The 14,927-nt window shown below is 40.0% G+C and overlaps 1 protein-coding gene across 1 annotated transcript in view; it reads right to left on the reverse strand.

Moving 5' to 3' along the window:
* cntln (centlein, centrosomal protein) overlaps positions 1–14,578 on the reverse strand; it is an 82,074-nt gene extending 67,496 nt beyond the window's left edge. The window contains exons 1-8 of the mRNA XM_070827952.1: positions 14,507–14,578; positions 10,959–11,047; positions 9,054–9,138; positions 5,843–5,968; positions 4,723–4,902; positions 2,710–2,843; positions 1,605–1,767; positions 843–1,076 (exon numbers count right to left, since the gene is read on the reverse strand). Coding sequence (XP_070684053.1) covers positions 843–1,076; positions 1,605–1,767; positions 2,710–2,843; positions 4,723–4,902; positions 5,843–5,968; positions 9,054–9,138; positions 10,959–11,047; positions 14,507–14,578 — 1,083 coding nt within the window. The remainder of the gene's footprint in view (positions 1–842; positions 1,077–1,604; positions 1,768–2,709; positions 2,844–4,722; positions 4,903–5,842; positions 5,969–9,053; positions 9,139–10,958; positions 11,048–14,506) is intronic.
* Between the last annotated feature and the right edge of the window lie 349 nt (positions 14,579–14,927).

Below are 14,927 nucleotides of genomic sequence, written 5' to 3' on the forward strand. Positions count from 1 at the left end.
GTATATAGATGTATAAATGTATCTATGTATATAGATACCTGTTACTATTCTCAACCATGTCTTTGACACTGTGTGGTCTAAGAAACACCTATCACCATATCATTACCAGTTGTTAAAGGCCACTTTAAATGTAGCTGCAGCATTAACTTCATACTAGAGCCTCTATTGCCTTGGGGTGACAGTTCAAAGGTAAAGAGATAAAGCCAAACCCCTGCTGACTGACAGATGTAGAACTGTAACTCTAACCATCTTCAAGAATTACTGGGCTCCTATTAAATCACCACTCTCAACCTCTGATATACCTTTTCTATCTGACTTGAGTGTGTTAAAAGGACTTCCAGGTACTTGGGTGGGAGGATGGAAAGAAGATAGATTAAGTAAGTAAATCAGTGCATGCATGCCCAGGACAGAGAAGATCAGATAGCTGACATGAAAGACACTGGTACTAAGAGAGATGGATAGATCAAGGGTGAACTACAGCGATATTAAGAGAGTGATTCTCAGTTAAAGACCACCGCCACAGGCATTGCTGGGGCTTGTCAGTTATTACTGTGCCTACTAATCAACCTACACATTACCGTTTCTGTACCTTAGGACAATTAGACAATAGCTCCAGACTGGTGATTGACAGATGTATCATAATGTAATGTATTTATTATGTAAGAGAAAGCATAGATGTTACCCATACCCACACAAATGCATATCAAAGTTCAACACCTTTTGCAGCAGAACATAGAAAAATAGAAAAGCACCCCTTAGCCTGGAGTTGTGATGCACTGGATGAACTTCATAAAGAGGAGGCCTCTGTGGGGGAGATGGTGAAGACGGAGAAGGGTGCTTACCTTGAAGTTGGTCTGTCTGGTTGGTGAGGGGTAAAGGGCTGCCTGTTGAGCCTGTTGCTGAAGTTGTTGCTGCAGTTGTATTTGTTCCTGCTGCTGCTGTTGTAACTGGGCTTGAAGCTGCAGGATGTGTTGGTCTCTCTGAGCCAGCAGGCTGCTGAGCTCCTGGTGACTCTGACGGAGGTTGGCCTCGCTAGACGTGAGGGCCTGGTAGCACTGACTCAACTCCTTGTACAGCTGTCAACACAATCAACAGGACAGAAAGTTAGGAGAACCAGAGGGAGGGCAGGAGGGGAGGTGAAGAGGCAAGGGAATGGGTCGTGACAACCAGCTAGGTTGTCAAATGGAGGAATATGAGACAAAATCACACATGAAATTAGGTGACACGAAGACTGACAAATGTTTTCTTATTTCTATAGAGATATGAAATATATGCTAAGATTATTGATCATTGAACTTAGGGCAAAAATGAAAATCAGAAGGATAAAAAGTCAACAAAAAGGACAATAATATGAAAGGATAGCAAAAATGTTCCTTAACGTTTATGTTTACTGTTCTGTTCTCCCTCCCTGTGAAATGTATGGCACAGTGGTACAGTTATCAGAGGGAGGGACGGTAGGCTGAGAACCCATTCACAGTAACAGGATACGGTGAGAAAAGTCCTTCTTTTCTGGCACAGATGAAATAATTGTAGGTTATTGCGTGCAGCAAAGTGGTGACATTAATGATGAGTTTGAGGTTTGGCGTGAGAGTGTGTGCAAGTACCCTCTGGTAGGAAGTGGTGTCAGCAGTATGTGCCTCTTCTTGGTTCCTCAGGACTCTCTGTGTGTCGAGGTTGAGTCCCTCCAGTTGCTTGATCAGATGGCTCTGCTCTGCTGCATGTTCTGTACTCTGTCTGTAAAGGGTCTGTGCTTCTGCACAGTCACGACTACACTCACATAGACACCCACACATACAGAACATGTTATACAAATTCATACTGTACAGGCACTGGGACTGTTAATGAAAAAATATTGTATGTCAATACGCATGAGAGCAGCGATGTCATTCTCTTCTCTATTAATACACTGAAATTAAGTCAAGATTTGGATTCAATTCAAGTCTATTAATAAAGAGAGATCATATTTGAAATGATGTGAAGAGGTCAAAGGACTTAAATCACATCAGGAAAGTGAATTATTGATTTTCTTAGATTTAATGATTAAATGAAGTGTGTTAAAATGTGTTAATTGATACAAATGTCATTCAGTTACACAAATAATCAAAATACATAACTGAAAAATAATTGTGAACCAACGGCAATGATACGTTCTTTCTTAAGTCAACAAAATCTAACTTTCCTTGAGCAAATCTCTCGCCAGCATCAACAAATAAGCAGAAATGTGTTTTGTGTCCCATGGAATTACCAGAAAGTGCTGCTCTAACTTTAAGGACATCTTTAATCGCCTTGCTAAACCTTAAGAATGGTCTCCAGCCCTGGTGTGACTGACACGTCAAGAGTGCCTCTGGCATTAAAACAGAAAAGTAGCTAAAAAAGGTTGAGATTACCTCTAAGACTCCTACGGTTCTCACAGTTTTTATCATATCGACTACAGCTTAGCCAAAGCCTGCCCCGTTTCCCTTTTCTCCCTCTTTTAAAGCACATCCACTATGCAGGGCTTATCAAGTGGCTTTAGGTGAGCCAGAGTGGAAGAAACCTGTGTCACCCAAAAGCCTCACGGTGTGAAGAGCGATACACTAACTGCTGCACACACTAACATATGTGAAAGGATATGCATGTATAAGTCTGAACAGGAGAAATTCATACTTCTTTTAATGATGATTTCTAATGAAATTACCCAAAAACATCGCTTTAGTTAGTGGGGCTCACCGAAGTTGAATGAGTTGCGCCTCTTTTACTGTCAGCTCCCTCTCTTTGGAAGAAAGCTGAGCTGCTAGACTGCTGTTGTGGCTCTGCAAGCTTGACAACTCTTGCCAGGCGTTGTGCAGCTCCTCCTCCAACTCCTGGTGTAGAAGAACAACATCTCATTTGGAGCACTTTCAGAGAGATGAAGGAACAATTTGAAATTTGACGGACTTTTCCACATATTATTCCACATGAGTTTATCAAAACCATTCTGGGGGTTAGGGTTGTGCTATGTGAGGGAATTTCTCCACTATGTGTTTTGCTACATTTCGATGTGTTGTGTGATTTAGTGCTCAATCCACTGAAGACTAGTGAGGCTGCATACTCTGCACTGGAAACAAACATTTTTCATTTGACAATGTGACAAAGTGTTTATGTTGGACATCAAACAACCCCTTGCTGTTACTGGCTGCCCATACCACACACATTTCAGTAATAACTCTCATTTGTCCCCCTCATATCAATCTGATGGAACAGATACTCCTCAGTTTTAATCATACAGCTGATTGATTGTGCTTTGGGCTGTCAGCACTGTCAAAATACTTTTGACTGCAAAGCAGCACTGTGGTTGAACAGATCCAGAGGAGACACTGATATAGGGCTGCAGCTGCTGCTATTGTGCTACTTTTGCTGTGCAGCAGGAGTAGACAAGGTGTTAGTGACAGCTTTTCCTTAATAAGAGTAAATCAGCAGAGAAAAGCACATTTCATGGCATCAGCACACATAAAGGTCTCCAAACCTTGACAGTTTCACTGTAATTAAAAAATGGGCCAAAATTAACCATATGTAAAATTAAGTAGTCATCTTGCAATTACAAGAAAGTACATAAAACGATGCCATAACACTCAAAGTACATACAACAACAATCCAGTATGTATGGTGTCTATACACGAGGAGACTGTGCTTATTAATTTGGTGGTCATTTATTTAAGACATAATTTGTACTGTCTGGCAGTTACTTTTTAAGTGTTGAAATAAGTGTTTCCTTCATTTTGTCCACCCTGTCTAGTTAAACAGTAGGTGTTCTTTATCTGTGCAAGCACGGGATTAAATGATAAATTCCTGGACAAATTGTTGCTATGTCAAACAAATTGGCATGATGTATCCACCGCATACCCCATATTCTCCATCTCCATCTTTCAAATCAATGTATGATAGAAAAAATGAGGAACAGGTGGAGTGTCTTAGGCTGTGATGGATGTGCATAGACTAGTTGCTGGGCTTCATTCTGTCCAAGTGTAATTACTCTGCTGCCCTGACTTATTCAAGACTTTCTGTCTGACTCCATTTGAGTAGCGAAGCAAAATGTTTCATAACGATTAGTCTATAAGGATGGGGAAGAATGTGAGGTTCTTCTGCTGCTCCTGCTGTCCGGAGACTCTGGTATTGGCAGGCAGCTGATTTGTGTAAGGGAATGGCAAGAGGCGGCAGGTTAAATTGTGAATGATAACTCTTCAAGGACTCTAATTATGATTTGATTGGTTGAATGTTTAAACAGCAACACTATTGTTATTCTCTGATCTCTGCATTCCTCATGTTCACAGAAATGGGAAGTATTGATTCGTAACGATGATTCAAGCAATAGACAGATTCTGACCCGCTTATAGTTGCGAAAAATGAATGACAGAAAACTTCCAACCACAAACATTTGCACCCACATATGGAAATGACTTCATAAAACTTCCTCTCAGTTGTGGTCAGCTCAATTTTTTTTTTTTACCCCAACTAAGGAAGACCAGTCTCCCCCATGTTGAATCATAATTTTTCCTTCCTTTGAATATAGTCCCTGCATATTTAAATTGTGTGCTTTGCTACAGAAATCTTTTTATATTCACATGCTGAGGAGGAAAGGGTATGAGGGATCAGAGAGTTCAAGGTGTGCAGAAGAAAAAAGAAAGCTAGAGGACAGGGCCCTTCCTGTACAACTTTGTGTGTGTGTGTGTGTGTGTCTGAATGGACTTGTCCCCATGTTCATACCTTGACTCTGGCCTGGGCAGCATCCCTCTGGTCTCGTTGGCTATTGGCCTGCCTCTCTTTCTCCTCCAGGTCAGCTCGCAGGGCGGCGCAGCGGGATGTTAATCCCTCTTTCTCCTCCTCTAGAGCACGCACCACCTGCCGCTCCTCCTCCTCTTTCCTCCCACACTCCGTCTTCATTTCCTGGATAAAAGAGGTGTGTGTGTGTAAGGAGAAGAGCAGGAGGTCGTAAGGGCCAAATAAACAATGGTGACTGAAGGAGAGAAAAAGGAAAAGTAGCGATTCAAACTGAGAAAATGAAACAGAAAGCTGGAGAAATACAAAAAGAGAAGCGACCCATGGGGTTGAAGCTGAAATGAATATGTAAACAGTCGACCGGCTTTGCTGCGGGAGCCCCCTGCATGGGCCACTGATTGGCCAAGGTCACCAGCGCTGTATGACTGGGCCCACGCGGCCAGAAGTTGGCTGGTATGGGCCGAGCCATGCCTCAAGAGCTGGGCTCATGCAGGTACAGGGGCCAGTCTGTCGGCTTTAATGACAGGCTCCTAATGAGAATGGTGCTTGCTGCAAGACCCATTAGACTCAACCTAGGTCTCCTTTGATGCTGTCCCCCACAATTTCTCGCCATGAGACCTCACCAAGACTGTGTAAGGACCATTCCTTTATCAATTAATCATAGCCGGGTCCCATCTAAGCATAATTAGGGAGAAGCCACACCATCACAAGCGCACTTTTCGCTTTCTCCACTGAAGCAGTCATTAAGTATTTATCTGCAAGTTAACAACCTGCTTTCCTTTCTCTCCCGCTTTTTCTCTCTCTCTCTCTCACACTCACACACACATACATTCCAGTTGTTAAGTATTCTCTGTTGTCAGTAGCAAGAAAGAAAGCTAAGAGCAAGAAAGGGTGAGACAGAGCGATGGTGAGAAGCGAGAGGAGAAGACACAAAAATAAAGAGATTGTGTTCAAGAGGGCTGAGCTATCCTCTTTCTCTTCTAAATGATTCAAACGCCTGTGGCTATAGCTACAGGGAACTTGTCGTGTTCAGTGCCACACAGAAAAGAGATTTTCGACTCTGAGGACAAGACTGCCACGGAAAATTTGTTCCACCAATCTTAAGTACCTGACTCTTCATGACCAGTTGTTCACGCAGAGCTGTCAGTTCCTTCTTCATTAAGGCACTCTCCTTGTCCACTGTCGTCCTCCTCTGTACCAAGTTGTTAATCTCCTGCTGCCACCCTGTCACATTCTGTGGCAGACAGTGAGACAGAAAGAAAAAGACGAAGTAACACAGATAGAGATCAAGATAAGAGAGGGAGAGCACAAAGGGTTTGAGTCTTGGAAAACTCAAATCAAAAATAAGGCATTGATTGTGTCAAAATAGCATAAAACTAAAAAGTTTGAATTTGCCCAAAACTATGTCTGTAAACATTAACAGCAGAGGTGTTGAATACACAAAGACAAAATCCGTGATTAATCCTTGAATCGCAAAAAATAGGGCTGCAATTAATGATTTTTTCATAATAGATTATTCAGCTCATTATTTTCACGATTAATGATTAGATTCAAGATATATAAGAAAACAATAAAACATTTCACAATATCCCAGAGCCTCAGGTGATGTTAGTGAATGTCTTGTTTATGACATAAATAATTAATATCTGAAGATATTCCATTTACAGTAATGTAAAAACACAAGAAAGAGGCAATTCTCTCATTTGAGAATCAGGAACAATCAAATATTTTGGCTTTTTTTCCTGAAAAATTACTTAAAACCATTAATAGATTATTAAAACAGCTACAGATAATTTAACGGCTCTAATCCACTAATCTTTGAAGCTTTTAACAAAAAGCAACCACACACACTCAACTATTAAGACCCAACTGAAATCTATATTGAGTCGCAAAATATAAAGCTCTATTATGATCAATTTAATGTTTCACCAGTCCAGAGGCCGCAAAAAATGATTCAATGATATTAATGGCCACCCACTTTTGATGCTAGTATATGTTCACTTCATGTTTTTGGCAGCCTTTGTGGCCTTAGTAGGAGGAGGCTGGCCTCTTAACACTGCATCAGCTGGGGTTTGGCATTGGCTGGTAATCCACAGCCTTCTGTGGGTACACCCTCCTCTCAAATAACACTGTGCTCTGGGATGCAATTAATTGCCACGTTGAGGGAAAATCGCTCAGATATATCCAGATAGTGGATTTAGCGTTCCTCGCTACTCCTTGCTCGCCGTGCTAAGAACAGAGGGGCTTTAATAGAGATTTATACTGGAGAGCAGAAAATAAATTCAAACGTTGATAATGAGGTAGGCAAGAACAATTTGAACCCAGTAGTGCTCAATTGATAGAGGAGAAAAAAGGGGGGTTCCGCTAAGTTAAGAGGTCTAGGACAGAAAGATTAGCATTTGGAAATTCCCAGTGCAGCTCAAAAATGAAAGCTAATTATGTTACAAAAATGGAAAGGAGTAGCGAGGGAAAGTATATGGAGAAAGAGGTGGAATAAAAAAAACAAGAATGGGAAGGAAAAAAACATTATCAAAGTTGGAGAGTGGAGATACTAAGACGAGTGAAAGATCCTGTGTGGACTCAGTGGACCATCACATCCCCCCAGAAAAGAGGGAAAACCAATGAATCATTATTTGGGTATGTATGGCTCAAGACTGTGGATGAGATGATGACTGTCAGAGGGCCGGATGACACAGCACAGAGCTCAATGCTCTTAATGAGATTCTCAAATAGCCTGTAAGTTTCATTACCAACACTTTAAAGAGGAGAACAAGACACCTTTTAAGCACAGGAAACAAAAGCATGTAAGTATGAAAATGGAAGAATTCATTAACAATTTAATTAAATTTTAACATTTTATTGGCTTTTCTATAAAAGCCAATTTGGAATTTATCAGATCACCTCATTAGACATTAATAGGTTTACACTTTCACACGTACTTTGGAACTAATTTGGGTTACAAGTAATGGATTCATTTATTACTTAATCACTCAATTATAACAACTCTCAAAGCAGCCAATAAAATGGGCGGCTTTGCTTGGCTGTTTGCATTGTTACTGTAGTCCACTATGGCCTTCAGCTGGAGAGTGGCACAGGAGGTTGGTTCACAACTTTGAGACACTGGGGGAAAATCGTAAACTAAGATTGTGTGGCTCCTCGTGTATGTAGCTGTGGTAAGATATCCACTCGCCTGCCATTAGTTACTGATGACAGTTACATTAATGCAGATCAATACAGTTTTCAGTTGAACCAATGTATGTTAAAATCAAGTAGACTTCACTGAGATGTAAAAACATTTCCAATTTTTTGAGTGTACTGTTTGGAAAATAAAATTTCAGGGAAAGTGTTGGTCTAACATTAATGTGAAAAGGAAAATATTTCAATTCTAAAGTACCATTTAAAGTAAAACAAACTTTTTTCATGCATAATATGCTACAGCAGGCCTTTCGTATAGATAGAGAATAAATAAGCCACACTTACTTTTTACTTTAGTTTATTACTGCTAGTGGCTTAAAAACCGAGTTTTGAAGTTACAGTGACATTAATGCAGTAGTTACAGTAGAAATATTCTAACATATTCATTACCTTAGTGTCTCACAATACATTTAGTTCTTAGCTTATAAACAAACATGTTCTACAGATAGTTTGTTCTATTGGGTTTTGTAACACTGCTGCCGTTCTATCCAGAGGCTATAGAAACAAAGTTTGTGAGATCTGCTTGCAAGTTAGCGGTCAGCAGTGCTGTACTGTCTTTGTACTGGTTAGCTGTCTTTTTTTATTGTATCTGTTCTTATTGTTAAGATTATTACTATAACTACTGTATAGACAGGAGGGCAATGTAAAAAAAAAAAAAAAAAAAAGAAACCCTGGCAAGCTGATGACTCCATTACAGCCAGTCTCATTAGGAATGAACACGATTCTGGATAAGGGACGCTAATGAAGGAGACTGACAGATGCTTCAGTGAAGGGATGATGATTTGGAGTAAATTACATTAGTGATGTCATTATCGTTAGCCATCATACCATCAAGAAATATTACTCACGGGGCGGTGCAAGAGAAACCAGGTAAGAGAGAGTCAATCTAGCGTTGTAGTTTAGAGACTGTGGTTGGGAGACATCAATGAGAAATGCTCTCCTTTTGGAGACAATATATTATAATCTGATTAGAGATTTCTACTTCTACACTACTTATCCTATTGCATACAACTAGCAGCCTTTGTCAATAAATATCTTGGACTTGGTTGAGTTACCCCTGTCTACTGATGTGTCTGAGATCTAACAGAGACATTTACAGCCTTTTAGACCAAACTGTTATGCACCTGTTCCAGCTCCTGTATCTTATAGTCTTTGGACTGGAGGATCTCAAGCACCTTCCTGTCCTTTATCTCCGCTTTGTGCTTCTCACTGGAAGAAAGAGAGAAGAAAAAATGAATGACTTGAGGCCATAGCGTCAGAACAATTGGATTGCAAAATTGCAAAATATATCTGCAAAGATCATCGGATTCAAGGCCTATAACAAAGGACCCACACCTCCTTCAAAATATAACTTTCAAACACAGTGGATGTACAGTAGATAGAGACAGGCAAACAGAAATCTGTACATTCAGTATTTTAGAGATTTTGATTGGCCTGATGTCATACAGTATGCCTCAAGAGTACTATGTAACGTGGCTTCCTTAATACTTTCAGTGTAAATCCTGTTCTTTGTAACGGTTTTGCAAAATGCCATTTTCCAACTATCAATTTCACAATCTTTGTGCTGGTGCTGATCTTGGGAACCAAAATACGCCCCAAAACAAATAGGCAATTAATGGTCTTTTGTTTCTTTTTTAATTTTTAGGAAAACTTAAATTCAAGAAAAAGGCTATCAGTGTGAATAAAAAGGAAACTGCTGAATTAGTTATAAAAGCAGAGTAACTGTACCATCCCGCTGCTGCACCAAACTTTTCTCTCCAGCCCACTAGCTCCTCTTTTATCATAATGAACTTTCAGGGAGACAAAAACAAGGCATCAGTCGGGGACCTGTTTGTTTCAACTGCTTTAGGCCACCAGGGGCCACCCATTCCCTCCACTCATCACTTGCACCTTCTACACCTCCCATCTCTGAGGCCTTTTCTCTCGTCTCTTTGTCTCCTCTGATCAGCCCTCTCCCCTGGTAGACACTGAAATAAGTATCTGGTGTCCCTGGAGGAGCTGGAACGCGGGCTGGCCTAGCTACATCTCCTTGTATATTGGGCTGTGTTCACCATGTCCTGAGCAACCAACCAATCACTCTACAAGATCCACACAGGAAGGGGAGGGGAGGGTGAATGGCAGTTCCCAGTGGGCACCAGCGCTTGACTGGAGTCGACACAATTACCATGTCAATATCCTCCTGCGCATCAGGTGATACAATACACATGCACTCTCTGGGTGCATGTTCCCCCACCAGTCTCAGTGGACCAACATACTTTGATGGGTTTCCTATGGGGCTATAAAGGCACTGAAGAGGGTGTGGAGAAGAAATGAGAGGCACAGGTACTGAAGAAGTCTCTGCATGCTGCTGCACTGTGTTATACCCCTATTAAGGGTCCACAACAACTGACAGACCTAAAAAAGTAAGTGATATGCACAAATGATAGAGGAAATGCCATTCTAAGAAATCCTTAATAGAATAAAAGTTGGAAACTATAAAGTTGTATACAGCTTTGCATTCATTTCATTGGTATCTGAAATACATACAAGTGGACAAAACAACCAGTGTTCAAACTGCAGTGATGCCAGCATCAAAGAAAATTTAAGGTCAAATATTTTTTCCCAAATAAGGAGGAATATGTTTAATTTATCCAACTGTGAAAAGACACAGACCTCTGTTCTTCTCTGAAAGTTCTCATGCCACTATGTTTGGTGTGGCTTAGCCACCCTGCAAGAGAGGTCATATTCAATCTCACAATTCATCCGATAAAGTCAAGTATTTGGCAGGAGTGTTTCAACTGTCCAGAACGGGTGCGGCAGAGGAGGAGTGTTTTCATTAAAGGGGTTTCCATGGTTGAACTGCTAGACCGGGGATAAGAAGGCTTAAATCAGCATCTGCACCAGATTCCGTCGTAACCCCAGCAGAATGGCCAAGGTGCCTTAAACATCCCTTGAACGACTTTCACACATATTTCCCTTCACTTGAGAGATAAAGGAATTTTCAGCTATTGAGCCTCTCAGGTAGCAATTTGAAAGATGTATCCACTCACCGCTCAACCACCAAACTGACAGCCTGGGTCAAGTCTGGATTTGCCACTTGCAGCCGTTTCCATAGGGACCACACAAACTCCTTGTCTGCCTGTGAAAATAAAGGATTCAGTCAACAGCTGTTATTCCTAATTGAGATAAATGGCCTTTGATAAATTTGTCTCAAAATGCATTGAGGCCTGCTAGACAAGCCACAGCATATCTCAGCTTATCTCACTGAAAAACAAAAAATTAAATGGGATGCTCAATGACATTAGCATACGACAGAAGGGGTAGTCAATCAATAATTTAAATATCTTGTACAAAATAGTTTTTGATCTGTCCTGCCCTCTCTAATCATGAGCCTCTCTTAACAGGATTTTTCATCGCTGAGATGTGACCTTCGACTCAAGGGGAGCAAGCATTGACACTTGTCATTATGCACTATTTATGACTGGGGAGAGCAGGGATCCAAATCAAAACACAGCAGTCGAGCTTGCATTTTCTTTATTAATCAATTGCGCTCCAGATATGTTTTCCACTACGGCTCCAAAGTAACTAGCCCCAAAGAAACTCAAAACTGATGACAGAGAGAGTCATCTTCAAGTAAAAAACCCAGCCAGCCCCTGACACATTTCCAATTCAAATTGTCTCGCTGGTTTTTCAAACATTTTTAAGCTACATTACATTTAATGAGAGACATCTAAAAACTACATTTTCTGACATTAAAAGACAGAATTATACCAAATCGACTTAATATAAAATTATCTGATAAATTATGTTCACATCATCATAAGATAAAAGTCATCCCTCCCAATGGAATCTACTGGTCTCCAATTAGTACATGAATTTTAACCCCCTTTTCAAAAGTGTCTAATCAATTATTTACTAAAATGGCAGAAGCAGACCTTGATAAGACCATGAGCTGAACATATAAAGTGGAAGGACTGTAGATCTCTGTCTCTGTATGTGTCTGTGTGTAAGTGTGTGTATACAGAGTGGGAGCAGGGTGAATGGAGATAGAGATCTCACCATATCAGCCCTGCAATGCAACTAACGACGAAATTAAACAGCATGGTTGACTTGAAATAGGTGGTCTCCCTCTGCCTGGCCTTTGGCTGCCATTAGCCATTCCACAGACAAGTTTTCAGCCAGGACTCTCATCAAGAGCTCTCATCTGCCGTATGTGTACTTAAAGATGCAATGAATGAGTGTTTGATGATCGCTGAATTATTAATTCTGAATCTAGACACTGAAACACCATGGGCTAAACACACCAAAGACAGCCACTGGAATTCAGCCACATGTTAATAAAATTAACATGGTCTAGTAGGAACATTTGCTGGCCGACAGATGAGTCTCTTTGTAGTTAATGGCTGTCCTGAAGTACATCTTGCCAGAGACTTAAGACATCAATGGTATTCAAATGCCACTATTTAAATGGCACACTGCGCAACTAAAGGTCCCAATTAGATAGACAGAATCGCTGATGATCTATTCCTGACAAGACCACCAAGGATGACCTCAATGTCAGTGCGATGTAGGGCAGCAGAGTCTGTCAGTCTGAAGTGCATAAGGTATCATTCTGGTATATCACAGTAGTACAGAGTAGTGTTACATTACAACTGAAAGAAACATTGAAACACAAGTGTTACAGACTAAAGGTGCCCCTATTTGCTTGTCAGCGTGTTTAGGATTAAAGTCTACTTAGTGCTACTAGTAAATAGCATTAAGTATGTTATACAAATTAAATGTTATATGGAGTTTTCTAGGCTTTTCAGAGAGACATACTACGTGCAAAATGAACATTTTCAGGTGATAACGTGGGATGAAGCAGTAGTGCTTTTTTGTGGGTTATTAGGTGAGCAAAACCTCTTAATTATACAAATTAATTACTTGCAAGAACAGTGGAAACACCTTAAGAAACATTTAACAAGGAAAAAAAAAATCATAGTCTTACATATAATTTCCAACAAGTTGCTTAATAAATGCACATTTTGAAAATTAAAAAAAAAAAAAAAAGACTCAAAATATTCATGCCACAGTTACAGGTGTTTTGATTTTTAACCAGGTCTAGAACATTCTAATTTTCAGTTATTCATACACAGTTTAGTGAATTGGAAGCAAATGAATTTTTCTTGTTTATTAAATTGCATAGGTGCATACGTGGATGTGCACCAGTGTGTAAGGATTCCTTGTCTCTCATACAAGTTATGGAATGAAGGTATCAAGATTCTTTCCGAGGATACGCTAAAAAGTTAACTTCAAAAGTCAAACTAAACTTGTGCACAGTGTAAATAAGGCAACAGGCACACATGCGGTGATAGCCAAACAGCACCACAACAAATGTTCCTGCCGCATATGTTAGGTGGTATCAATAGTCTAATAAAAACCCAAATGTAACACATCATCTGCTGAGCCCCACAGCTGTCTACATACCTGTACAGAAAGGTACTGTGGATATGCAAAGTGAGAAATGCTGGGTTAAATTCACTCATGTTATTAGGCACCACCTGGTGGTGAGTATGCAAGGACACCATCCCTCAATCACTGACTCACAAAGTGAAGATGAAAGGTTCTCACATTCAGTCTGCTCATGAGCATTTTCTGGACTATGTGTTTATATTTATTTGAAGAAATAAAAAATGGGGAGTTATATATAGATATTTGTTCCACGCCATTTACTGTCTTTCCTGAACATTCAATAAACTGCGGTGAGGTCATAAACAACTAAACAGCAGTGACAAGCAGACAATTAAAACATGCTCTATGCGATTTAGTAGGAGTAAATAATAGCTAACTCCCTGAAAATATGCTTAGGCATATATGCTTTTCAAGCTCAACCTTTAGTCTTAAACTTCGAAACTACAATCAAAATTTGTAGAGCTGAAACAGCAACAGCTGATTAATGCTCTGTCCAGCATGCAATGTTCTCCCTCCAGAAATCTTTTGATTATTAATGATATTATAAAATGGAGACATGTTATGTATGTATCTTAGGTGAGTCATAGGTCTGCTAATTAACATGAGAAATGGTTTGGAATGTAATTTCTGATAGAAGTGACAAAAAGCACCCCCCCAAAAAAAAGGATTTGCACACAGCATATCAGCATTTACTGAGAAGATTAACATGCTGTCAGACAATAAACCAACTGTTTGTGGTAGTGACTGCATACTCAACGTAAAAAACAATAAAGTTATATAGACACATCATATATTACATATTTCATGGGCTGGTAAAAACGTATTTCACTCATTACTTCACCGGGCTCATGAAAAATATGTGAAGACAACAGTTCATATTGTAAATAGACACAAATGACAAATAGTGCTCGCCTTGAGGGCTGCATTAGTACACAGTCAGGTAATTTGAATTTACCTCAAAGTGGGACGCTTGAACATTACAACACCACACTGTCAGCTCATGAACTTGAAATTGTCAATATGATGTGACATTTGCTGATTAAACTTGCTGTCATCTGTTCACTAATAAATGTCACTATGTAAGAGCAGCTTATTGTACTTGTAACTGTTACGGTGTTAGAGGGTTTGAATACACATCAATACATACCTGGCATTGCATCAACTCATCTGATAAACTCCTCACTTGCTCCTCCAAAACAAGAATGTCTTTAGAGCACATTTTGGGGCTGAAAATAACAAGAGAGATCAGTTCAGGCTCTTATGGATAAAAAGATTATACAGATGGCTCACATCAGCATGTAAGCCCGTTCGTATTTAATCGGGGATGACACTGGTAATTTGGAAACGTGTTCATTTGTTTGAAGGCATTATAGAGAAGAGGATTTGTCATTTACATTTGATGTTAGCTAGTCAACATGTCTCTATCACACTCGCAGGATGAGACTTTGAGCTCACTTGACGCTCTTGAGGAAAAGTGAACACAGTTTGTCTCTTACCTCTTTCGACAGCTTGCTAAGCAGGAAGATGTGAACACTGTAGCAGATGCTTTACAATGCTACGGTAATACA

The sequence above is a fragment of the Pempheris klunzingeri genome, chromosome 3 (genome assembly GCF_042242105.1).
Source record: "Pempheris klunzingeri isolate RE-2024b chromosome 3, fPemKlu1.hap1, whole genome shotgun sequence".
Lineage (NCBI taxonomy): Eukaryota > Metazoa > Chordata > Actinopteri > Acropomatiformes > Pempheridae > Pempheris > Pempheris klunzingeri.